Source organism: Eubalaena glacialis, chromosome 18, assembly GCF_028564815.1.
Source record: "Eubalaena glacialis isolate mEubGla1 chromosome 18, mEubGla1.1.hap2.+ XY, whole genome shotgun sequence".
NCBI lineage: Eukaryota > Metazoa > Chordata > Mammalia > Artiodactyla > Balaenidae > Eubalaena > Eubalaena glacialis.
The window spans coordinates 14,381,394-14,407,336 of NC_083733.1; the positions used below are offsets into that span (position 1 = coordinate 14,381,394).

Consider the following 25,943-nt stretch of genomic DNA (forward strand, 5'->3'; position numbering starts at 1 on the left):
CCATAAAGTCACAAGAAGAAAATCACATTTCTTTCAGAAATCTACCTCTAATACTCCACACCCTCCCTGACAAGAACTAAGTCTACTGTCTTCCTCCCTCCCTTAAGTATTCAATTTCTTTCCTGAAGCAGAGCTTCCATAAATATTGCAATATTAAGGACTAAATTTTAATGAATACAAATCAGAGGAAATGAAGGAACATTAACTCCCATTCAAACCTTCCTTTAAAAAAAATGTGTTTCCAAGTTATATTTTTAACTTCCCCCATGATTCTCTTTAAAAAAATGAACACAAAATCTCTCTGCTAATGACTTTATTCATAAATCTATAATGGAACTCAAAATAGCAAAGAACATGAAAAAATTCAGATTAATACTTATCAACCAAATACATCAAAGAATATATTTACTTTTCATATAACTAACAAAAATGTCTAAAATGCACATGTGACAATACACATATTCTTCACTTTGCAGAATTTCAAAGTAACAAAGATCTGCTTAATTCAGTTGGCCAGAATAGCCCATTTATACTGACAAATACATATAATTCAAAAGAAATCAAACGTAATTGATAAAGTAACGATCTCATGGTTAATCTTCTGGTAAAGTGCTACTTTCATACTGAAAAAAAGAATTAATGAAAATTTAAAAATTTTTACTGTTATACCATCATTCCAAAAGTGTTAAAATTTCTCTTCAGTACTCACTACCTTCATCACATTCACATGTCCGCATTATGAGACCATAAACATTACTTTGCAATTTAAAAAAATCTTTTTGCTCACGGATTATTTCCCAGAAGTTAAAAATTACACAGCATTGCTAAGTGAAACTTTTCACTCATATAGGAGTGTTTTAGACACAATAATTTTTCATGTTTTTAAACATGATCTTTGGTTCGAAGCTGTCTTGATATCCTTTCTAGTTGGATGGTTGTGGTTAAGTAAAATATTTATAAAACAGCACAGTAGCTTCATTTGAACCACAGAAGTAAACTGGATCGATGGCCTAAAGGCAATGAATGGCATGTATCAAGATGTCTGGCATGATGAATTCCACATATCCATAACTGACACGGTCAGTATTAAAGGAAATTAGTGTTGCAGAGTAGTGGCTCACCTCCTTTCATCAAAGACCTCTATCAATTCATTAACAGTATTAGCCACTGAGAGAAAATTAGTTGGAAAAAAATCTAATCTGAATGAAGGCACACAGGTGCAAATCTTAAGCAGATAAATAAGACCAACTGCATAAACTGCATATGCAAGCATGGGTGTGTCCACCCCAAGCTCATACACACTTCTCATGTTTGAGGTTGAATATCATCACTGCATATATTCTACCACATAGAAAACTCTATGCCTGTGAGTGTATATACCCTAGAGGTCAGAACTAGGTGATGGTTTTCCAGAAAAAATGAAACTTTAAATGATGCAAAAGTTGGCCTTTCCTCAAAATAAAAGGTTTTAAATTAATAGCAAAGGGATGCAATACCAACGGAAACTGCAAGAAGCCGTGAAGTTAAATCTCAGAAAAGATAAGTTCAACTTCATAACTGAAGGCTGCTGATGATTTCTTCTCTCTCTCCTTGAATAATCAAATGCAAATGCCTTTTAGCAATGGTAGCATTCAAATCCCACAAAAAATCAAGTAGTGTGCCCTTAAGGAGCACCTCCATTGGCACAAACTGTAAAACCTGCTGGGGTGCATCAGAGTTAACCAAAGCACTCAACAATTCATTCACATTCTGCAGATACTGGAAAACTGGGTTTGGAAGGTCTTGATAACCAACACAAAGCAGGACTGCACAAGTCTTCAGGGGCCCGGAAGATGTGGGGCAAGAAAACGTGATGAATCTAAAACAGCTATGGAGTACAAAGATCAAACCAGCCATAAATCTTGTAAAACAAGAAAGTACAGGCAAAATCATAGTATCTCCTGTATGAAGCTGCTGCAATGAATGTAGAAGGCAGTCCAAAAATAACTGCTGGTAAGTTGGGTCTCCATCATGAAGCAATGAACAGCTAAAAGTCATGAGTTCAGCTGATTCCAAGAGTTGAACTTCCAATGGTATATGTATTTTGACATGTTGGAGAGCTGGAAAACCCACAAGCAGGCACTTTACTTGGTTGCTGGGTTCTACATCCTGCTCATCCTGAAGGCATTTTGTAAGGCTAAACAACTCAGAAAATACCAATTCTTCAGAAAAAATGTGACAAGAACAACAATACTGTTGTTTTGGCCTGAACTTGGAATCCAAATTCAAGGCTCCTCCCAATGACTTTTCAATTGCTTCATTAAGAGCCTTTAAAATTTCACCATCACAGAAAGGAGAACAGTTTACCCTTGGCAGTTTCTTTCCCTGTAAAATCTGCCATAAGTGACACTCAAGATTGGAAGCTGTCCCTTCTAAAAGAGAACTTTGCCCAGGATGATATGCAGCATGTTCTTCAGCCCAACTATTAAAGTACCCTTTGGCCACCTTATCTTTCCATGAAAGGGTTTCCAGCATTTTCCTTTCATTGTAGGTTTTAAAATATCTGTTCCTCTGCCCAAACCATTTTGTATTTGTACTACAACCAATATTAGATTTTTTCACTAGCCAATTATTTCTGGAAAGAGGCTTCAATTGAAACTTTTGCATGAAATACTGAACAGCATAGTCCCTTAAACTATTCAGCTTTGCTTGTTCCCCTTTTCCCATGCACTCAAACAGACGAATGTTCTCAGAAATAGTCTCTAGCTGGTATTTATGAAAGAACACACAACATTCTTCATGTCTTTTAAGAAAAGATTCGGGAATCATGTGATGGGGAAAGAGAGCTTTCCTGGTCATTTCAGGCCCAAAATTCAGCACCATCTTAGATAAAAGAGGATAGATTGCCTCTCTTCCCTTATAGTAGAGACATACCACATAGACTTCTGAGTTTCCTGCCTTGCTGGTAGCAGGTTTGAAAACATGGACTTTGTCAAAAGAACAGTTTAGCAGGTACATCAGGTTTATGGAACAATGTTCAAACAAAGTAAACATCTTCAGAACAAAAGAGCCACCATTTCCAAGAGTCATCAGAGCAGTGACAGCTTCACAGTAATGCAAAGAAGACACTAAAGCTTCTTGTTCACCTGGGTTTCCTTGGCAATCAAAACTTCCATCTGCAGTGATCAAGTGAACGGTAGCCATGCTGCTTATGAAATTCTGAAGTCCAGTCAGATATTTCAGGGTCATGATATCACCGGTGTTATCTGGACCAAAGTACCAGCAATGCAAGGTATTTGCAATAAGTCGGTCATCCATAATCATCGTAAGATTGTCATTTGCTTCATGGTATGGATTCAAAGTATTAGCCACCCAACTCCAATCACAGGGGAATCGATGGGATTTTAAGTAGTGATTGAGACTAGCTATAAAAGCTCCAGGAGCTTCACAAAGGTGTAGAGAATTCAGTTTTCCATTCTGAAAAGCTTCCTGTGGAATAAGTGGAAAGCTACACAAAATTTCATGAAACTTACACCATGCTTGAGTACAAAGTTCAGCGTTCACAGATTTTCTCACATGAGAAATTATTTTCCCAGCTTTATTAGTGAAAGCCGTGTGCTCATGCCACTCATCCAATTTCTTATCACTCAGTAGGTTTTTCACTTCATTTAGGGAGTTCTTCAAATCAAGAAACACACTGAATTCCGTGTGGTCACAGGTGAAAATCTTACTGGAATCTGGTAACTGCCACTCATTATTAAGTGGCTTGCCATAAGAAAAGTTCTTGGCAAAGAGTTCAAAAATATCAGCAAGAACATCTGGGCTGAATGTCTCAGGACTTGAACCCAGTGGTAGCTTTCTCCACTTACTCATTTTCAAATTAAATTAAAATCTAGAAAAAGAAAACACACAATTAAATGAATCAAATTTATTAGTGAGTGAAATCTCATCCACAGCAAACTGGATCACAATCATGACAACCCACAAAAAATGGGAAGACTAATGTCAGCAGAATTCATTACATGATGAGGCAATCTGCAATAAAGAATAAAGGCTTTGCTATCCGATAGACCTGGGCTCAAATCCCAGCACTGCCATTTACAGCTTAGTAAGTGGCTGTGGGCAAATAACTTTACATCTCAGTTTCTTATTTAAAAAATTGAGGTATCATTTTTTTAGATGAGGATTAAACATGCTAGCATATAAAAAGCATATACCAAAGAATATTCATCAGTGAATGGCAGCTCTTATTACCAAAGTAATGCACCTAGCTCCTCTCCAAAGTTCTCCTCTACCCATCACTGAAACACTGCCCACAGGGCCCCAAACACTTACTTAGACTAAGATTCATCCCTGAACATGACCTTTGATCAAACTCTAACAAGTGACTTTTAGCTTTTTTTAGCTCCCTCCAAATCTCACTTCCTTCCAGGAGAGGTTCCTGCACCTGAACCTAGCACTGGTCCTGTTACCAGACCTCTCTGTCACCACCCACTTACTCACCTACAAAGATTGCCAAATATGTCCTCTGTCCAGATCTCACTCTCTTGCTAAATCACACACTTTGGTGGTACCAAATCGCCTTTACAGGCTACCAGCAAACACTCATCACCATATTGCTTGTCAACTGTGGTGTGCCTGACAGGTTAGCCTCCTGATCATTGTTGAAACTGACCTATAGTTCACCCTGGCATGTCTCTAAACTACAGATTCCTGCTTTATATGGTTGGTCAGACAGCTCCATGCTTGTACTATAAAATATTATTTTTTTTGTCACAAAAACTTAATACACTGTGATAGAATAATTTTAAACTGAAGAAATATCCTTAATGAATGTACAAATTACAAATAGTAACCCTACATTCTGTGTTCTAACACTGCCTAAGAAACCAAAAACATCTGTCCAATGGAAAGGGATAGGGGTACAAGAGAAAGAAGCAAGGCTTAATGGCATAGTGTTGGATAAGTTCTAAATTCCAGCAGATAGAGCAATGAGTATTACATGGTACTTGTTGGCACAATGTTAATCAACAGGTGCTTCAGTTCATGACTACTGCATTTACTTAGCCTATTCAATACATTCTACACCAGTCTGAAGATTAAAATGGGAGATAAAGGTGAGCGAGCAATACAATAAACACAATAACAGCCAGAAGACTGTATTCTATTAGCATTTGTACTCTTCTCTTAACACACTTTTTTCATCCTTTTACATTTTGTTTAAATTATTTACAAGTCTGTCTACTCTACTAGCCTGTAAACTTCTTAAAGTAACAAGTATCTTCTTAGCCATTTCTGTTTGCCACCGTATATTTACACATTGCACAAAAATTGTGGATAATAGTCACAGTTACCCATTAATATATTTTTCTTACCTTAGATTTTTTTTTTAACTGTTAGAAGCTATATTTAGACAAACTTCTGAAAGATGGCAAAAAGGAGGCATTCACTAAAACCCTAAATAAAAGTAAACGAAAGTTTACTACAACAAGTTATTCTGTCCTAATTCACACTTTGCTAACTGAAAACTACAACTTTCAGATTTCAACTATATTCTATTTTGGAAAAAGTCTGATTTTAGTCATTAACTTCACATACTAATTAATGGTTGTAGGTAAGCTCTGAAATCTTACTTAAGCTAATAGGTAATTATTTTCACAGGAAAACAACTAAAGAGATTCAAACACTCCATTGTTCTTCCCGACTATACCTGTGGAACACAGACCAAAATTATATACTATATATTTATATATAAATTGTATATTATATTGAATAATGTTCAGGTCAATAATCCACAAATTATCCAAACACTGTTTCCTACTATCAAATTCCCAGAACCCAACTGCTTCTCACCCACCTCCAGCTATCAGCCTCCTGATTGTAGACACTGTCAACTCTCTCCTGGATTACTCCCATAGCTTTCTCACTGGTCTCTTTGCTTCTACCCTTGCCTCCTACATTCTATTCTGAAACATACCCACCACAGTAACTTTGTAAGATCTCAGTTAGATTGTATCCCTGCTCTGCTCAAAACTGGGCTGCAGTGGCTCCCCACCTCAAAGTAAGGGCCAAAGTCTTTACAGTAGCTTACAAGGCCCTTGAAGATGTCTGTCCTCCAGCCCCACTCCGTCTCTAACCTAATTTTCTAGTACTACCCCTCTTACTAATTGTGTTCCAGCCACACAGGCTCTCTTGCTGTTCAGGTAAGACCTCAGACACACTGCAAGGGGAAAGTCTATGCACGAGTTAGTCCCTCCGCCTGGAATGCTCTTCCCTCAGATATCTGCAGAGTTACTTCCCATACCTCCTTCAAGAATTTACTCAAGTGTCATTTTCTCTGTGAAGCCTACCCTGACATCCTAATTTAAAATTGCATCTTGCATTACCAATGGTAAAGCAAAGGTAAGAACCTTGCTCTATTTTTTTTTTCTTTTTTCCATGGCACTCTTTTCCTTCTAACACATAATTTACTTATTTATGTTTACTCTTTACTGTCTTCCCAAAACTACAACCTAAGCTCCACATGGCAGGGATCTTTGTTTTCTTTACTCACTTATCATCCCAAGAAGTTAGAACGGTGCTCAGTACACAGTAAGCACTCTGTAAGTATTTACCGAATAATTGAAGGGATATCAGATTAGCACAAAAGGCACTCCTCCGATTAGGTTCTCAATGTCTTAATGCACTTCAACGTCACTCTAGCACCGCAATGCATAACAATAAAAATGCTTGTGGTTTACAGGATATAAGGGAAAAGTTTCCAGTATGTGTTCCTCTGTCCCTCTCATTAAGCACTCCAAAGAGCTTTGTGGCATCATAATTCTGCTGCGAGGGTCAGTATTACCATTCTTGTTTTGCAGAGTCGAGTAAGAAGTCATGTAGACGCCCTGCTCAAAGCCACGAAGGGAATAACCGCAAAATTCGCCGGCCTAACACAAAACCCGCAAGATTCATATACAACTGTTACTCCTCCAACCAACACTTAAACGAAAGAGTTTTAAAAGTGTTTCCGCCAACCCCTCCGCCTCCTCGCAACGGTGAAAATAATGCCCAGTGTGTATCCAACGCTTTACTTTGAGCGAGGAGCACCCAAGACCTAGTTTCCTCTGGTGGAAGTGAGTCCCAAGCTCCATTCGAGCGGCCCGGTTCCTCACCCGGAGGAACTTCAGTTCCAGCCCCTGCCTAACCCACTGGAAAGTCGAAGGAGGTCCCGGGCTCGGAACCAGGGCCTGGATTACCTTCGCTCACGCCCACCTCAGCCCCCAGAGTCTAGAGAGGCTGCGCTTCACTCCCTCTCCTCACTTGAGGAGAGAATTCTCCACTTCCGCTCGTGGGGATGATTTCCGGGAGCGTCGCTCCTTCAGGCCTTCTGTGCCCCCGACACAGGGAAGGGAGGTGGCTCGCCGGGAGGCCGGGAAGGAGGCAGGGACCCGCCCTCCTTACTCTGGTTGGGTAGGATACGCGGAGCAGAACCACTCCTCCAGGCCGCGCCGCCGCCGAAAGTCGGCAGACGGCAGCCCGAGAGCCCTGACACACACTCTGCGCATGCGCCTCAAGGCCCGGCTGCCGTCACACGTCAACGTTACGCACGCCGGCGACTCTTGCATCGCCGAGACCTCGGCTCCCTAGGTTTCGTTTCTCCGCGGGTGCAGAAGCTGGGAAGCTCCAGCCTCCCGCCCCATGGCTGCTATGGCAACTGCGCGCACAGACGGAGCGTCCTCTGGCCCCGCCCCCTCGAGAGTGGAGGCGTCGGATGGGGCGGGGCCAACCTGTCCGGCACACGCTGGCCTCGCCCACCTGGGCCCTGGACGGCAGAGGTTTTGTCTTGCTGTTGGGTAGAATTGAACTCCTAGTATTGCTTGACTTAAAACTGGTGCTCAGAAGAACATGAGGTTAAAAAGCCAAGCTAGGGAAACTACGAAATAACACTCTGTTATCATAACATACATATATTTATAAACCAATAAGAAAAGATAACCTCAGAAGAAAAATGGGAGATTTGAACAGGCCATCCAAAAACAGTAAAATAGCCAATAAGGATATAGTACAAAGCTGTTTAACTTTTTTAAAAAAATTAGTAATGTTTTCTTTTCACTCAACTTAGCAAAGATCTTAAAAGATCGCTAATGGCTACTTTTAGTGAGAATGTGGAGAAACAGGTTTACATACTGTGAGGGAGAGTGAAAATTGGTACTACCTTACAGAAGGCAAACTTTAAAATGGCCTTGCACCTTAGCCCAGCTATTCCCACTCCTAGCAATTTATCTTTAGAAAACAAACAACTGGCACTCACTTTGGACAAAATGTTTATTACAGCACCTTAATGACATCAATAACAAAACCTGGTTACTCTCTAAATGTCTGCTGTAAAGAAATTAAATTCTTTATGGTACATCCATATAATGAAATACTATGCAGCCATTAATAGGCCATCTGTGCCAACAGTATTGTGTGAAAATAGGAGAATATAGAACTGTGTGTAGAGTTTGATACATTTATGTCATATATATATACACACATATATATGTATATATACACACATATATGTATATGTGTGTTTATGTCTATATATGTATATGTATATATATGTGTGTGTCTATATATATGTTTTTTACAAGTCTTCCAGGATATGCATCAGTGGAGAAAAAAGTCTTTTCAAAAAAATGGTGCTAGGACATTTGGATATCTATACAGAAAAAAACTTTATTTGGACTCTTACCTCACATAATAAAAATAGATTTCATTTGGATTGCCAATCTACATTTTAAGGATCAAACAATAACTCGTTTAGCAGAAAATATAAGAGGACATCTTCGTAACCTTGAAATAGGCAAAAAGTTTATAACAGGACAGAAAAAGCACTAATCATAAAGAAAAAATATATAAATTGAACTACATTAAAATTAAGAATGTTTATTCATCATAAGACAGCACTGAGAGTGAAGAGGCAACCTATAGAGTGAGAGAAGGTATTTACCATACGAATATGTGACAAAGGACTTGTATCCAGAGTATATAACTCCTACAAATAAATGAGAAAAGATGTCCCAGTGGAAAAATGGGCAAAGACCAGAACAAAAACTTCAAAAAGATAGTATCCAAAAGGCCAATAAACATATGAAAATATGCTTAACCTCATGTTTTGGGGGAAATGTAAACAAAACCCAAAATGAAATACAATTACACATCTACTAGCTAAAATGAAACACTGAAAATATAATTGTTGGAGAGTTTGAGGGGTGACCAATGGAAAGCTGTTTGTAAGAAAAAGATCTTCCAAGATCTTCCAAACTCACAGGTTGTTTGCCTTTTTGAATTTTTTCGAGGTATAATATATACAGTCAAATGTTCAGATCTTAAGTGTACTACTCAACCACTTTTGTCAAAGGCCTATTAAATATTCCAGAAAGTTCCCTCGAGCCCCTTCCCAATCAATCTCCCACCCCCAAGAAGCAACCATTAATCTGCTTTCTAACACTATAGTTTAGTTTTGTCTGTTCTAGAATGTCATATAAATTCTATCATTACAGTTTATAATTTTTAGTTTCCAGCCCCTTTCCATTCAGTGTAATTTTTTTTTATATTGTAGGGGAGAAAAAAAATCTTTCTCTTCCACCCTTCTAGGTTCTTGGCTGGGGCTCTGTAACAAGAAAGGCATATAAATTTATTAATGTTTTTTGTGACATGGAAGCCTTCACAAGGAAATGAAGAGCTGAAGAAACTGTTTTTATACTAGGATTTTTGGGTTTGTTTTTTTTTTTTAATAAATTTATTTATTTATTTTTGGCTGCACTGGGTCTTCGTTGCTGCGCTCGGGCTTTCTCTAGTTGCGGTGAGCGGGGGCTACTCTTCGTTGCGGTGCATGGGCTTCTCATTGCAGTGGCTTCTCTTGTTGCAGAGCACAGGCTCTAGGTGTGCAGACTTAAGTAGTTGTGGCATGCGGGCTCAGTAGTTGTGCCTCGCGGGCTCTAGAGCGCAGGCTCAGTAGTTGTGGCACACGGGCTTTGTTGCTCCGTGGCATGTGGGATCTTCCCGGACCAGGGCTCAAACCCATGTCCCCTGCATTGGCAGGCAGATTCTTAACCACTGCGCCAACAGGGAAGTCCTATATTAGGTTTTTATACTAGGACCTGAGTGTTTTTATATAGGTTTGATGAGAAGTGGAAAGTCGTGGGAAAATGTGACAAATGAGTATGAGATAAGGGTGGCAAACTGGGGGAAATTTAGCAAGGTATGTTCATTTAAATTCCTGTTGGGAGTCCTTCCATCTTTGGAGATAAGGATGTTTCTTTCCTTCAGGTATAGGGAGGGCATCTCTCACACAAGGTTCTTATGACCTGCTTCAGAGCAAGGTCAGAGAGTCTTTCCTAAACCTACCATTTCTTAAATTCCTTTAGCTTAAAATATTCAGTATGCCAAGACACCATATTTGGTGGTAGTGTGTTCTGAACCCTGACAGTATTCATCCATGTTGTCTTCCGTATCTGTAGTTTGTTCCTTTTTATTGATAAGTAGTATGCCATTATATGGATAGACCACAGTTTAATTATCTATTCTCCTACTGATGGACATCTGAATTCTGTTTCCAGTTTGGGGCTATTATGAATAAACCTGCTGTAAGCATTCCAGTACAAGATATTTTTGTGAGCATATGTTTTCTTTACTCTTGGGTAAATACCTAGCCATCACATGGCTGGGTCATGAAGTAGATCAGGGTTTCTCAACCTTAGCATTATTGTCATTCTGAGAATCACCAAGGGAGATGTACATGGAACTCTTCAAGCAACCCCCAAACAGTTTTCTAAAGTGCTCACACCATTTTACATCTCTACCCACAGTATGTGAGCATTCTGGTTGCTTCACATCCTCACCAAATTTTGGTGTTGTGAATCTTTTTTATTTTAGCTATTGGTGGGAATTGGTTGCTTTTTACATCTGATTCTTAATAAATAGTAATTAAAAACTAAAAGCTGTGGATATTGTTCTTTCATGGGACCAAAGACTAGATAAAGGATATGTAATCTCTTAAACACAATCACTATGTTCCCCAAAGTTTATAAATATTATCAGGAATATTCCAAATAACAAAGCTTATAGTGAGCCTGTCTTTACTAAAATAATCACAACATTAACATTTTTTGATTACATAATATGTGCTAAGCACTGAAAACTGCTGTTTTTCATTTACTCGTCTCAACAGCTCTATGAGGTCAATATATGTATTGTCCCCATTTTATAAACAGAGAATCAAGGACCAAAGTGATTAAGCAATTTGCTGAAGGTCATGCAGTCAGTCAGTAGTGGAGTCAAGGTTCGGACCTAGGTCTGCCTGACTTCAAGGCCAATCTGTTCTGCAGAGAATTCCTAGAAATTGCCTCCAGTAATTTAAAAACAACTTTATAGTCCACATTCATGGCCAGAAGTGCTTACAGTAGACCAGTAATTTAATTTAAAAAAAAAAATGAGTTTTATTCATTTTGTCCTAAAAGCAGGAAGGTAGATTGTTGCAAAGTTTTTGGAAAAGATGAAATGTTATGAATGAATGAAATTAGTATTTAAAACTTTGAAAAGTTGAAAGAAAATAACCAGGCCCTGCACTAATGTATTTGCAAATTTGTATTAAAATGCACAGTTACATGAATGCATTTAGTTTCAACTTTTTAAAATATATTTTGATGATCATACACAGTACCTGAGTGGAAGCTAGCTACAATTAGTTATTCTTTCCAGTTCCTGAGTGTTCCTTATATTCAACTGGCATGACTACAACATAAGTGGCATCCAAGAATTAAAACAACTGGCTCCCTGGCCTCTACTCTGATTATAATTCTCTGTCAAAGCAAACAAAAACTAAACTGCTTCTGTGATCATTTATCACCAATCAACTTGCTGAGTCTCTAATCACATCCTCAGATTCTGTGAGGCGACCATGTACAAATCGTGGTTCCAAAACTCCAGAGGGAGTTTTCTGGGGTGATGGAAATGTTCTATATCTTGATACGGGATTTAGGTTAAGAGGTATATGTATCTGTCAAAACTCATCAAATGGTACAATTCAGATTAGCATTTCACTAAATATAAATTCTGCTTTAAAAAAAAAAAAAGAGCCACAAACAAATATTGAGCTCTAGGTTAACCATTTGCATGCTGAAATGTTCAGGGGAGAAGTATACTATATCTGCCCCTTACTTTGAAATGCGCTACACATAAGATGGGTTGATGGATGGATAAAAGGACGGATCAATGATAAAGTGAGTATAGCAAAATGTTGACGACTGTAGAATCTAGGTGGTGGACACGTGGCTGTTCACTATGTAATTCTTTCAGCTTTTCTCTTTTGAAATTTTTCATAATAAAATATTGGGGGAAATAAACAGAGATTCACAGCATGAAAGGCAAAAATGGCATCTCTTTCCACTAAAAAACAAATACATACAGTGAGTATCTAGTACTTCCCATTAATGCAGTGAAGAGAGCCTCTACGTGAGCTTTAGGTGAACAGCTTCGACTTGGTGAAGACCAGGTGAATGTCTTTATGGCTCAGTCATTTGACCCACTTATCTGATTTAGTGAACAGCATTCAGGCTTGGTTTTGACCATTACACCATCTTAAACTGTTCCTATTCTTTGTCACATAGTGTTCCGCTTCCTCTCTTCCTTCCACATGGAATGGACTTGTTGTTTAAAGGCAGCAAACCAAGGGAACACTGACGCTGAAATTTCAGAAGTCAATAAAGGTTATAAACCTGATAATAAGTCTTCCAATTTCCCTCATGATGATCTTCCACTAGATCTTTAAATTGTATTCTGATCAAAATTCTCATGCAGCACCTTAAACTGTCAAAATACAATGTTAAAAAGAGAAAATATAGTAAAAATTATAACCAATTTGTCTATTCAGCCATTGGTTAGAACTTATACATGGTGGTATTTGTGGAAAAGTGCTTGAAAACAGCAGCTCATAGTCTATTTTTTTTCTTACTGTTTGGAAACTAAACAAAAATTATTAAAGCAAATCAACTAATTTTTAAGCATAAATGCAAGAATTTTAAATATCTGATCATTAAAGCAGTTTTTGTCTATCTTTGGTGCTGTAAACATAGCTAAACTTCATTCTGCATTTTAAAATACATTCAGGACTAAAACTCAATATGAAATGTTTTTCATAAAATTTATTTTTTAACATTTTATGTTTTTGTTTCCCATATAGTTAAAGTTAACTAAACAGAGTGAGTCACTTACTAAAGGAAGAAAAGTCAAAATGTGTTTTTATTTTGTTTTTTTTTTAAATTATTTATTTATTTATTTTATTTTATTTATGGCTGTGTTAGGTCTTCGTTTCTGTGCGAGGGCTTTCTCTAGTTACGGCAAGTGGGGACCACTCTTCATCGCGGTGCGCGGGCCTTACACTGTCGCGGCCTCTCTTATTGGGGAGCACAGGCTCCAGACGCGCAGGCTCAGTAATTGTGGCTCACGGGCCTAGTTGCTCCGCGGCATGTGGGATCTTCCCAGACCAGGGCTCGAACCCGTGTCCTCTGCATTGGCAGGTAGATTCTCAACCACTGCACCACCAGGGAAGCCCCAAAATGTGTTTTTTATATGTTATGAATAGCATTCAAGATTATATTTTAAATGAACTTTAAAACAAGATTTATAATACAGTCATTGATAATATGCTGACCTAAAATATGTTTTTACTTAAAATTAATTCTTTATTTTTGTAGAAATGACCAAAATGACTTTTTTTTTTAATGTAAGGGTTTAAGAGAGAATGTATATTACTGTGAGATGGTCTCAGGAGGTTAAAAAAAAAATTGGTTGGGAAACACTGACATGCGGAATAGAATACAAGACATGGCCCACCCTTGAAGCATTAAGCAATTCATTGCAGACACAAGATGTTAAAAAATAAATAACATTATACAACTAAGTACTATATTGTTCAGTACAGGTTAAGTGTTGTAGGAGTCTAAAGAAAGGGGGAACTAGTAGGGAAAAGATAGGGGAAAGAGACTTTAATTTTTCCCTTAAAAGGATGCTATTGTTTGGGGAGAGGGAAAATAACATAGGTGAAAAAACAGGGAAGAGGAAGGATAATTGCAGAAAAGGGACGGAAAGTTAATAAGATTAAAATGCTATATAGGTGGTATCTTAGTTCAGGCTGCTATAACAAAATACCATTGACTGGGAATCTTAACCAGTGGAAATTTGTTTCTCATGGTACTGGAGGCTGGGAAGTCTAAGATCAAGGTGTGGGCAGATTTGGTTCCTGGTGAGGGCTCTCTTCCTGGCTTGCAGAAGGCTGCCTTCTCACTGTGTGCTCACAGGCCAGAGAGAGAGTGAGCAAGCTCTCTGGTCTCTTCTTATAAGGGCACTAATCCCACCATGGGGACCCCCCTCTCATGAGCTCATCTAAACCTAATTACCTCCCAAAGGCCCCACCTCCAAATACCATCACATTGAGGGGGAGGGCTTCAACATATGAATTTTGTGGGGACACAATTCAGTACACAGCAGGTAGTGAAGAACCAGAGTATAGAGGACCACTGAAGCCAGACTGAGGTGCCAGAATCTGCAGCAATAGAACATGGTCAAGAAGAAAAGAAATAACTAAGTTTGGTTCTTAGAGAGTTAGGGATGGTAGAGGAATAGCCAAACAGAAATATCCTGGAGGAAGTTTGAAATCAATGGGTGGCTGAAGTTCAGGTGAGAAAATTGAACTGAGGTAACACTCAACCCTGTGAATTTTTAAGTACTATGTTATTATTTATTATTAACATTCATTATGATACTTAATTCAGAAGTGAAATCCATACCAAAAGTTGTTAAAAGCACTAGCCCTCGGGATTCTTTCTGTTAATAGCTCACCTAACACTGTCCCTCCTTGGGCTCAATATGGCTTCTCTTTCTGAATGGTTAAGCATATCAGCTCTAGCATCTGAGCGCCTAGATTAAAATCTTCATCTACTAGCTCTGTGACCTTGGGCAAGAAAGATCTCCAAGGGTCTCACTGAGGATTAACAAATGAATGTAAAGTGCTTAGTACAGGGTTTTTGCACTTAGCCAGTATCTGACAAATGTTAGCTGCTCCTGAAAAATGTCTATTCTTTTCTGGAAGATAGGGTGCTAAAATTCAGGCCCTCCTTGCAGAGTGTTCCTTCTTTTGCTGTTTCTTTTTTTATTCAAAATCCTTAATAGAGCAGGAGAGGAAAAGAGGGAGGGAGACTAAGGAAGAGAAAGGGAAAACTGAGAAGACAATTGAGACCAAATTATTTCACATCTGTCACTGAGAAGCTGTCAGATGTATCTGCTTTCTGGCTTCAACAATTTGGGCAGGTTTCAAAGAACAGAAAGAGGACCAGCTGTAAAATGAATGAGCACACGAATCAACATGGCTGCATCTCAAAAACAGTGTAGAATGATAAAGGCAAGTGGCAGAAGTTTTACATTGCCTTACCATTTGTGTAATGTTTAAAAACACACGTAACAATTCTGTTTAATGTTTATTGATACAAACATAGTAAAAATATAAAAACACAGATGAGGAAGATGCACACTATAACTTCCAGAGAGTGGTAATAAGCTCTGGGAAGATAGAAGGGATGGGAAAGAAGCACAAAAGGGACCTCGACTGTATCTGTAATGTTTTTATTCTTTTTATTAAGCACTGAAGCAGTGGCAAAATATTAGCACTTTAAAAATCTAGGTAGTAGATACATGGGTGTTATATTATTCTCATTACTTCTTTGAATGTCTGAAATATTCCCTAAAAATTTTAAACATTAAAAAGAGGACAATCTGCCTCATTCTTAAATCCATTCAAACTCCCACACACTGTAGAAATCCAGTTGTTCAGCTAAATCACATGTATGAATGATTTTCAGGAATGAGTCTGCTTCTCAGATTCAATTTGAAAAGAGTATAATGAATCTATTAAAAATAGGTTATGTTTTGTGTCATGTTTATGTTATCAAAAGAGATTTCAAATTCTGATATCTGGGTTGAATTACACATACTACCATATTATTGAGTTTGTCTTTCATTTTATTTTATTAACAGTTGATAGTAAGACCACATTACAATTTGGGGGTGCTTTGTAATTAACAAATTGGTTGTATATACCTTAAGATTGTGTATACCTTAAGAGTGTGTATACCTTAAGATCACCAATAGGTTTCATCACAGTGGCAAACCCTGATTGATGGTGGCTGCCTAGAGTGCTGTGTTGAGCCAATTGTGAAACTATATCTGGGCTCCACTGGACAGGCAATGATCAGCTAGGGAGGTATGTCAAGGGCAGAGTGGTAGAATGGGGCCCTGTGTGTCCCACTGATACTCCTGACACTTTCCTGATTCTCCTTCTGCCTCTCTCACCATTTTTTCTCCATCTACCTTCACCTACCCCTTCTATCTTGATGCTTCCAAGAATTTCCCCTCCTTCATTCCCCTTGATCTTCACTCAGCCTGCAACAGTCCCTGGCTGATTTCATCTTCATCCACAGCAGCCCTACATGCTGATGAGTTCCTCCTCTTCTGTTTTCCTGTGAAGCCTTCCCAAGTCCACCTGGGCCAGGTGAGACACCCACCCCCCACTTTCATCCCCATGGCATGCACAGAGCATTTATCTCTCAGTATTCCAACTATTTGTTTACCCATCTATCTCTGCTGTTGGGCTTTGAAAGAACAAGCCTGGGTCTTATTGATCTCTGCACTCCCAGCTTCTGGCACACAGTGAGCAATCAATAAATGTTTGTTAAATGAAAGAATGATTTAATGAATGGTGTCCTTATTTTGCAGAAAAGGAAACAGACTCAGAAGTTGGGGTTTTCTCAAGGTTATCCTTCCTCCAAAACATCCCCATCTTTCCTCTAGAACAGAGGTTGACAAACATTTTCTGTAAAAAAGCCAGATAGTAAATATTTTCAGCTTTGTGGGCCATAAGGCCACTGTCACAACCATTTAACCCTGATGTTGTAGCTGGAAAGCAAACATAGACATGGCTGTATTGAAATACAATTTTGTTACAAAAGCAGGCAGTAGGCCAGATTTGGCCCATGGGCCATAGCTTGGGGACCTTGCTGTAGAAGATGGTAAATAGACACTCCTATGTCTCTGGTTCCTTCACTGAACATCCTCTCTGCCTCAACCCAAATCCCAGAATCCTGATTCCAGTGTTTCCATAGTCCCTGTTGGAGTTAGGTCGACAATCCCTTCATACCTCCAGACCAAGGAGTTGAGGAAGGCTTATGAGAAAACCGGCCACAAAGCTGGGATCAGAAGGGAGGAGAGGACCTTGTTGACAATGGCTCTCAAGAGACCTAGAGGAATCCAAGCCCAACTGATCCACATCCTCCTTGATCACTTGTTTTGTTTTTGTATCCATTCAGCCAGTCTGTGTCTTTTGGTTGGAGCATTTAATCCATGATCACTCATTTTTGAATCCCCTTAACATTTCGAAATGAAAAGAGGTCCATTTCTTGGGTGCGGTGGACAAAGAAGAAAGTGGAACGAATAACTCCTTTCTATTCCCCCAACTCCGTTTCTGTGTTTCCAAATGACTAGTCTTTTTCTCTTCCAGAGACTACCTTAAACTTCTCCCACTCGTCTCATATTTCCTATCCTATCGTCCTCTCATTCATTGTCAGGAGATGACCTCATCTCCTCCTTCACAAAGGAAATAGAAGCCATCAGAAGAGAACTCCTTCAGAATTCTGCCACTCATCCCAAACTTATCTGTACCCACTCTCTATTCCTTTTTTTTTTTTTTTTTTTTTTTATTTTTGGCTGCATTGGGTCTTCGTTGCTGCGCGCGGGTTTTCTCTATTAGTGGCGAGCGGGGGCTACTCTTTGTTGCGGTGTGCAGGCTTATTGCGGTGGCTTCTCTTGTTGCAGAGCACAGGCTCTAGGGCACGCGGGCTTCAGTAGTTGTGGCACGTGGTCCCAGTAGTTGTGGCTCACAGGCTCTAGAGCGCAGGGGCAGTAGTTGCGGCGCACGGGCTTAGTTGCTCCGCAGCATGTGGGATCTTCCCAGACCAGGGCTCAAACCCGTGTCCCCTGCATTGGCAGGCGGATTCTCAACCACTGCACCTCTCTCTGTTCTTTCTTTTAACTTTTTATTTTATATTGGAGTATAGTTGATTAACAATATTGTGATAGCTTCAGGTGTACAGCAAGGTGATTCAGTTATACATATACATGTATCTATTCTTTTTTAAATTATTTTCCCATTTAGGTTGTTACATAATATTGAGCAGAGTTCCCTGTGCTATACAGTAGGTCCTTGTTGGTTATCCATTTTAAATATAGCAGTGTGTACATGTCAGTCCCAAACTGCCTAACTATCCCTTCCCCCCACCCTTCCCCCCTGCACTCTCTATTCTTCCTGCCATAATGCAATAGGTGTCTAAGACTAATCCCTCCTCTCCTCTGTGTCCCGGGTCTTTCCACCTTCTCAGGGAACGTGATTCCATCAATCATTTCTCTCTCCTGTATCTCTCTGTCTCTCTCTCTGAACTTCATCCCAAAGGCACAGAGGAGCCTCTCTCCTGGTTCCATCAACATTTACATATGCGTGTCTCTACCATCTTGAAAATAAGTCTCTCAAACTCATGTCTTGCTCCAATCATTGTCCTATCTCTCCCCTACTTCCTTCACGGCCAAAGTTCTTGAAAGAGTTGTGTGATCATGGTTTTCACTTCATCATCTCACAGCAATTCTTCAACTCATGAAAAATGTTTCTCCTCTATCATATCCCTGAAACTCTCTCATTGAAGACCTGAAATAACCTTGTTTGTTGCTACATCCAACCTGGAATTCTTTGCCCTTATCTTTACTGAACTCCTGACACTATTCAACACTGTGGTCTTCCTTCTTCAAACATTCTCTTTCTGTGACTTTGGCAACAACCTCCTGGTTTTCCTCCTATGCTCATTCTTCCTTAAGCTTCTCTGTAGGCTCCAGTACCGCTGCCTATGCATTAAATGTTGGTGTCCTCAGAGTTCTCCACTAGGCCTTCTATTCTACCCTCCTCAGTCTACATGCTCCCCTAGGATGTCTCATCAAATTTCCAGGCAATCCTTAAATAAGTTGATGATTCTCAGAGTTACTTGTTCAACCCAGAGCTCACTGCTGAGGCTACAGCCAGCTGGCCAACTGCCTAACAGAATTAGAAATTATCCCTCTTCTCCTTTATTCACCACACCCAGTCCCATCTTTACAAAGCATTATCTTGACCCCACCATCCCAGCCAGCTACCTCCCCTTTTCTTCACCCCATATGCAAGAGCGTTTCTTGAAAATTCTCTTAAACTCTTCAATCAAGCTTACTACTATACAACGCAATTGAAACAGCTCTTGTCAAGATCACTCATGACTTCTGCATTGCTAAAGGCAGTGGACAATTTTCAAGTCTCATCTTACTTTGATCTCTCAGCAGCATTTGACACAGTTAATCACCTACTTTTCCTTAATATCCATCCTTCACTTGGCTTTCCAGACACCACCTTCCTCTGGTTTACCTCTTTCCTCGCTGACTTTCCTTCTCAGTCTTCTTTGCTCATTTCTCCTTTCTCCCTGACTCTTAACACTGGGGTTAACAAAGGCTCATTTCTTGGCCCTCTTCTCTACACTAATTCCCTGAGAGATCTTATCCAATCTCAAGCCATAAATGTCATCTCTAGATCTATGATTCCTAGATATATATATATCTTCAATCCAGACCTCTCTTCCAACCTCTATTCTCTTATATACAACTGCTTACACAACTTCTCCACTTAAATGCATCCTAGGCATCTCAGATCAAACCGAGATCCAATTCCAGTCCCAAACACCTCTTCTGCCCACAGCCTTCCACATGTCAATAGATGGGAACTCACTCTCCCAGTTGTACAGGCCCAAACCTTGGTCTCATCATATACAAGTTGACTCATTTCCTTTTACTATGCTTTCTCCATTTATGTCTTTTTACCATGGTTTCAAGAATTTTTTTTCAAGAGGGCTCCTAGGTGAAAAGTTTGAGCAAGCTTAAAAATGTCTCCTTTATTCTCAAAGGATATTTAGACTTTCTTTCCCTCATAAGTTTGTAGAATTTGTTCCATGACCACCTGGTAATGAGTGTTGCATTAGTTCTTCTTTCCTGACCTCTCCATTCATCTTGTGATTTGTTGAATTTCATCACTGAAGTAGGTGGTTTTTTTTTTTTTCAAACTCTTTTCTTATTGAATTCATGTTCTTAATTTCCTCTGTAGCTCAAAGCAATTGCAGGGAAATTTAACTAGCTTCCTTGGTTTTTTTTTTTTTTGGCATCTATTTTATGCCTGCTGTGCTCATTTAACTTTTTTTTTTAACATCTTTATTGGAGTATAATTTCTTTACAACGTTGTGTTAGTTTCTGCTGTATAACAAAGTGAATCAGCTATATTCATACGTATATCCCCATATCCCCTCCCTCTTGCGACTCCCTCCCACCCTCCTTATCCCACCACTCTAGGCGGGCGCAAAGGACAGAGCTGATCTCCCTGTGCTATTCCGTCCACTTTCCTATAGCCTGAGGGCAGGAACTTGGGAATGAGCTTGGCAAACTTCCTGCAGCCTTTGGTATAGGACTGGGCTTACCTTCTCTTCTAAGGTTTTGTCAATGTCCAGGCTAGGGTACCCCCTTTCCATGGGGGTGGGGGAGAAGCAGGTGTTCTGGGGCTTCATCTCAATTCCCTGACTCATCGTGGAATCCTGGCAGATGATAACACCTGGGGACCTTTCCTGGCTCAGGAAAACCTGAGATCATAGGTGGAAACCTCTACTCTTGGAAGAGATTTCCTTGACTTTTCTCTAAGTTCCCTACTCCCAATTTTGTCAGCTTCTATCCAAATCAGGGGCATTGGTGGGAATTCTCAAGGTTTTGCACTTTCCTTCCTTTCTTTGTGTCACTCTCTGGGGAAAGGGGGATGTAGGGGCTGCACTAAGTCACACCAGAATCTGCTTTTCTTTTTGTTGGACGCTTTTCAGTTTATAGCATGAGGATAAGGTCTTTCCTTCTTTGGTTGTTGCTGGCAATTATTTTTAACTGGTTTATTTCACTGAGTGATGGAGGACAGTGATTCTGGAAGCAAAAAAGTGTTGTTTTTTTTAATTGTTTGGAGAGTGGCCATTTCACTCTACCATCCTTAGGGACAGGGTTGGGTGGGGGAGGAGATGAAATGTGGTGAACTTACACAGACCCCAGCCGGGTGGCAGCGGCAGGCCCTTCTCAGGGAGCCTGGTATTTTTTTTTGAAGGATATCTGGCTACCACAACCCTCATTTACTCTTTCTGCTGCCCTGTGTTTTCTCAGCAAGGAGTAGTGTCGCCCTTAACACAGAAAGGGCTTCTATTGTACTTGACTTTAGAACAGCACAAGTGGGAGAACCAGGAAGCTGCTCCCCACTCAGCAGCCAGGCTCAGGAAGGAAGCGGCCCAGCAGTGTGAAGGACTGGAGAGCAGGCAGGCTGAGCCCCAGGCACTGTAATAAAGACACAGCATGACAGAAGGAGACGGGTGGGAAATCCGGGCTTGGGCAGTGGTCTTGGGATGGAGTGAGGGAAAAGACGGAGGTGAGATGGGTGGGAGATCTGCAAATCTGACATCTCCCATCATCACACAAGGTCCACAGCTGCCAGTGGGAGAAAACCAGCATCCCCAAGGAGTAATGAAAACATGGTAACTGAGCATTGGAGCTTGGAATTAATGAGCAAATCCCAACAAAACTCTGACACGATGGGCTTTGGCCTCAGAAAGCAGAAACCTTTTAAGTGCCAGTGATCATCCCCCTGCTCTTCATCTTAGGCTCTGTCTCGGTGATGGATTGCCATCCGCATAGTGCCCTGGCGTTTCGAAGCACAAAATAATTGGCTGCAGAAGGTTGTTGGACGCCTTTGTGGGAAGGAAGCTGCAAAAACAAATTCTATCAACTCAAATATTTTTTGATATTTTGAATCGGAGAGCACAAATTCTGTTATTTGACTTCTCCACGATATGAAATTGTTCTTTACTATAAAACCAAAAAGAGTAAAATGAAAACAGCCCTCCATATTTAGCAGTTAAATAGCCATTTGCTTTAAAGAGATTTTTGAACGTTTTTTGTTCCTCTCTATATCATCCCTGTAAAGTGCATAGAGTTCTCCACTTCTTTGAAGAAGAAACTGAAGCAACAATAACCCAAGAGTATAGAGTTAGCAGAGCTGTGAAAGCTTAGTAACAGTAGCTATACTTTATTGATATTGCTTATATTAGTTAATGAACAAATGAATATTAATATAGTTAAACTTAGTGCTGGCACTGGGTTACTCATTTAGTCCACCCAACAACCAGATTAATACTATTATCTCTGTTCTACAGAAGAGAATGTGACTTGAACAGGTTCAAGAGCTTGAACAAAACCACACAGCTAACACCTGGTGAAGTTAGGACAAGACATAGGTCATCTGACCTCAGAGCTCTTCAATCACCACGTGCCTGCCTAGTTATCTATTGCTGCATAACGAACTAGCCCAAAATTTACTAGCTTAGGGGTGGAACTTCCGGAATGGTGGAGGAAAACTTAGTGGCTTAAAACAACATCTGTTATCTTACGGTTTTTGTGGGTCGGGAATCGGAGCACAGTTGGGTACCTCTGGCTCTGAGTCCCTCCCAAGCCTATAATCAAGGTGTCAGCTGGGACTGCAGTCATCTCAAGGTTCGAGTGGGAAAGGATCTGCTTCCAAGCTCACGCCCGTGCTTGCTGGCAGGATTTAGCTCCTTGCTGGTCCTTGGCCAGATGCCACCCCGAGTTCCTTGCCCCATGGACCTCTCCATAGGGCACAACGTGGCAGCTTGCTGTATTAGAGCAAATAAACAAGAACCAGAGAGAAAGAGTCTGAGCAAGATGGAAGTCCCAGTCTTTTGTAACCTAATTTTGGCACAGTCTGTTCATTAGAAGCAAGAGTCACTAGATCTAGCTCACATTTAAGGGGAGGGGGTTACACAGAGGATAATTCCTGTGGATGCCAGGAAGTAGTGATCACTGAGAGCCACTTCAGAAGCCACCTGTCACCGTGTCCTTCTCTGGTAACTGCCCCTCTCCCATCACTCACAGGGGCAGGCTAAATGGTATGATTGTATAATGTGACTGTGACCCCCTAGCCACAGTCCAGAGATGGACACCTGACCCAAACCTGGCCAGTTAGATACTTCTCCCCCAGGAATTCAGATTTATGATCCAGAGACCCTGGTTGGTTTCTACTAGAGGCTTGAAATGGATTGAAATTAACAGGAGCTATGAGGCAGCCATCTTCGGCTGCGCTCCAAAATAAGCAGAGAGAGCCACATATGAGTGGGGCGGGGGTGGGGGGGGGGAAGAAAGAGAGAGACAGACAGATAGACAATGCTTCCTCCCCTGGATTTGGAGAGTACAATAAAAAGTTTAGGTTTCTGTCACGTGTAACCAGGGGTGATAGTCATAATACTTAACCACCGATAAGGCGCAAATGCCAACCAATCCAGAGGGAACTCACCATAAACATCTAGTGCAGCCCACTGCTGGACTCTGGGTGCTCATCAGCTCTTTGCCACCCCAAAGCTCACCTCTTTCCCACCTCGACCACACTGCTGCCCTCAGAGAGTGAGGCTGCAGGAAAGTGTGACCTAAGAACCTCAGGATCACCAGAGCAGGATCACGCAGCAGATCACACAAACTGTAGTGCGATCACAGGTTTCCTCCGCAGCCCACTGGGGAGTCAGTATCGCTTTCAGACAACTCACAGATGAGTTTTGTGATAATGTCAAGTGCGTTCACTGTGATCCCTGCAGTAACACACACAAGTGGCCTATAGAGGGATGGAAAGCTTCCATCTGATCTGTGTGAGAAGGGGCTAGATCCACTAGTGGGTTACGGGATTTGGGGAACTTGCCACTCCATCTAAAACAGGACCATGGAGCTCCTTGATACACTCCAGGGACTGGGAACCCCTAGACGGCATGCACAGAGTGCTGTGGGTATTCACACGTATGTGGGTAACATCAGGGACTCCAATGACATGACGAAGACAAGACAAAAAGAAAGAGGCCAAGAGGTGCTGTTTAGGGAAAGGATTAGGTTTATTATGACTATTTTTTAAATTAAATCAACTGAGAGTCAGCAAAATCAGTGACTGCTCACCCAGCCTGATTCTGCTCAGGAACAAGGAGTAGACACAGCATTCCTCTCTAGACTGGGAAGAATTTCCACCCTGACTCCTTGTCTCCCCACAATTTTCTTTCTCCATTAGGAATAAACGTCAATGAGTGCCATCTGAAAGCCGGTGAGGAATTGACCACTGAAGGAAGTTTTGCCCTGAACATTAAACCAAAATCTGATTTCCTTTTGAGATCTCCTGTTGAGTTAAACCTTTGCATGAGAGCTATACAGTCAGACGATTTTTTTTCCTACGTTAGATATTGTGGATAATTGCTCTGCTTCCTTGTCCAATGAAATATGGGGTAAATCGTTACAATTTGCAACAAAGACAGATTTATGCCCCTGTCTCACAATTGAGCGTGGTGTGCATGTTTCTTTCTTAAAAAAAATACGGTATATACTTCGATGCACTGAAGTGGAGATCAATATTCATAATTATAAGTCATAACTCACAATACAAATTTTCTTTGAATCAGGAATTTTTCCCTAGAAGAGATTTTTCTTAAGGTATATGTTACTTTTATAATTAAAGGAAGGAGGAAAAAATATATACATATATATGTAATCGTCATTTTTTTATCAAAGCTTTAGATGAATTAATTGCAAAATCCTGTCCTACATTACCAATTGGACGTGCAGCAACCACATGTTTCTATGTCGAGATGTCCTTTGGAGATTCATCATCATCAGGAAGAGTGCATAGTATTTTCTGAGCACTCACTGTGTGCCAGGCGCCACACCAAACACTAGGCATGCATCTGCTCACTTGAGCCTCACAGCAACCCTCCCAATAACTATTATTATCTCCATTTTACGGAAGAGGAAATTGAGTCATCAAAAGGTTCAGAAATTTGACCAAAGGTGCACGTTTAGTAACTGGGAGAGCAGGGATTTGGAACCAGGTCTGTTTTATTCCAGTGTTTACTCTGAACCACTGTCTATGATCCCTAAACTTGAGACTCTAAAAATATCAAGTTGCCTTAAGTATTTAGTAATATAGTTAGTAACCTTCCAAATAGTCTCACCCAGCATCACCCCGCTCCTTCAACTGGCCTACGTAAAACTTTAAGTACCGTATCAGTTAGCTATTGCTGCAGAGTAAACTCTTCCCAAAACTAAGCAACATGAAACAGTAAGTACTTGTTATTGCTCGAGTCTGTATGGATCAGCTGAGCAGTTCTTCTGGTCTCTGCTAGACTTACTCACATAACTGAGGTCAGCTATGGGTCATGTAGGCAGTCCTGCTGACCTGAATTGGGCTCTCTCACACCACTGGGGTCTGTAGGTTACTGATGGCCTGGTCTTGATGGCCTCATCTGGGACAAATGGCCTGTGCTCCATGTGGTCCTCACCTCCAGCAGGCTAGTCCAGGCTTTTTCATACGACAGTGGCAGGGTTTCAAAAGCAAGCAAGAGATTGCAGAAGAGTGCAAGGCACCTGGAGGCCCCGGCTTGAAACTAAAAGATGTCACATTCTATGGCCCAAAGCAAGACATAAGGCGAGCCTGGAGTCAGAGTGGGCAGGGACTAGAAATTCTCACTGCAAAGGGTATGGATACAGGGAGTCATTAACTGGGGCCATTGATGCAATCAATCTTCCACAATGAATAGCTGTGGAAACAGTCAAACGCCTATTTTGACACCAGTAACAATACTGGTTGAATGCAGGGTATGTGTGGACTCTGTCACAACTGCTCTATTACAATTGCCCCTCATATGAAAGGAAATTGAGGCTTAAAGAAATGAAGAAACTTGCTCGCAATCTGACGCTTCTGCACA

At 40.5% G+C, this 25,943-nt stretch overlaps 1 protein-coding gene across 1 annotated transcript; it reads right to left on the reverse strand.

Annotated features, from left to right (window-relative positions):
* Positions 1–1,485: 1,485 nt before the first annotated feature.
* Positions 1,486–7,430, reverse strand: CMTR2 (cap methyltransferase 2). Its single transcript, XM_061173243.1, has 2 exons — positions 7,218–7,430; positions 1,486–3,871 (listed from the first exon to the last, which is right to left on the reverse strand). Exon 2 carries the CDS (start codon positions 3,850–3,852, stop codon positions 1,552–1,554), a length of 2,301 nt encoding a protein of 766 aa, XP_061029226.1. The 5' UTR covers positions 3,853–3,871; positions 7,218–7,430; the 3' UTR covers positions 1,486–1,551.
* Between the last annotated feature and the right edge of the window lie 18,513 nt (positions 7,431–25,943).

Excerpts from the sequence above, each read along its gene's own strand:
- CMTR2 (XM_061173243.1), bottom strand. The coding sequence starts at position 3,852 with ATGAGTAAGTGGAGAAAGCTACCACTGGGTTCAAGTCCTGAGACATTC.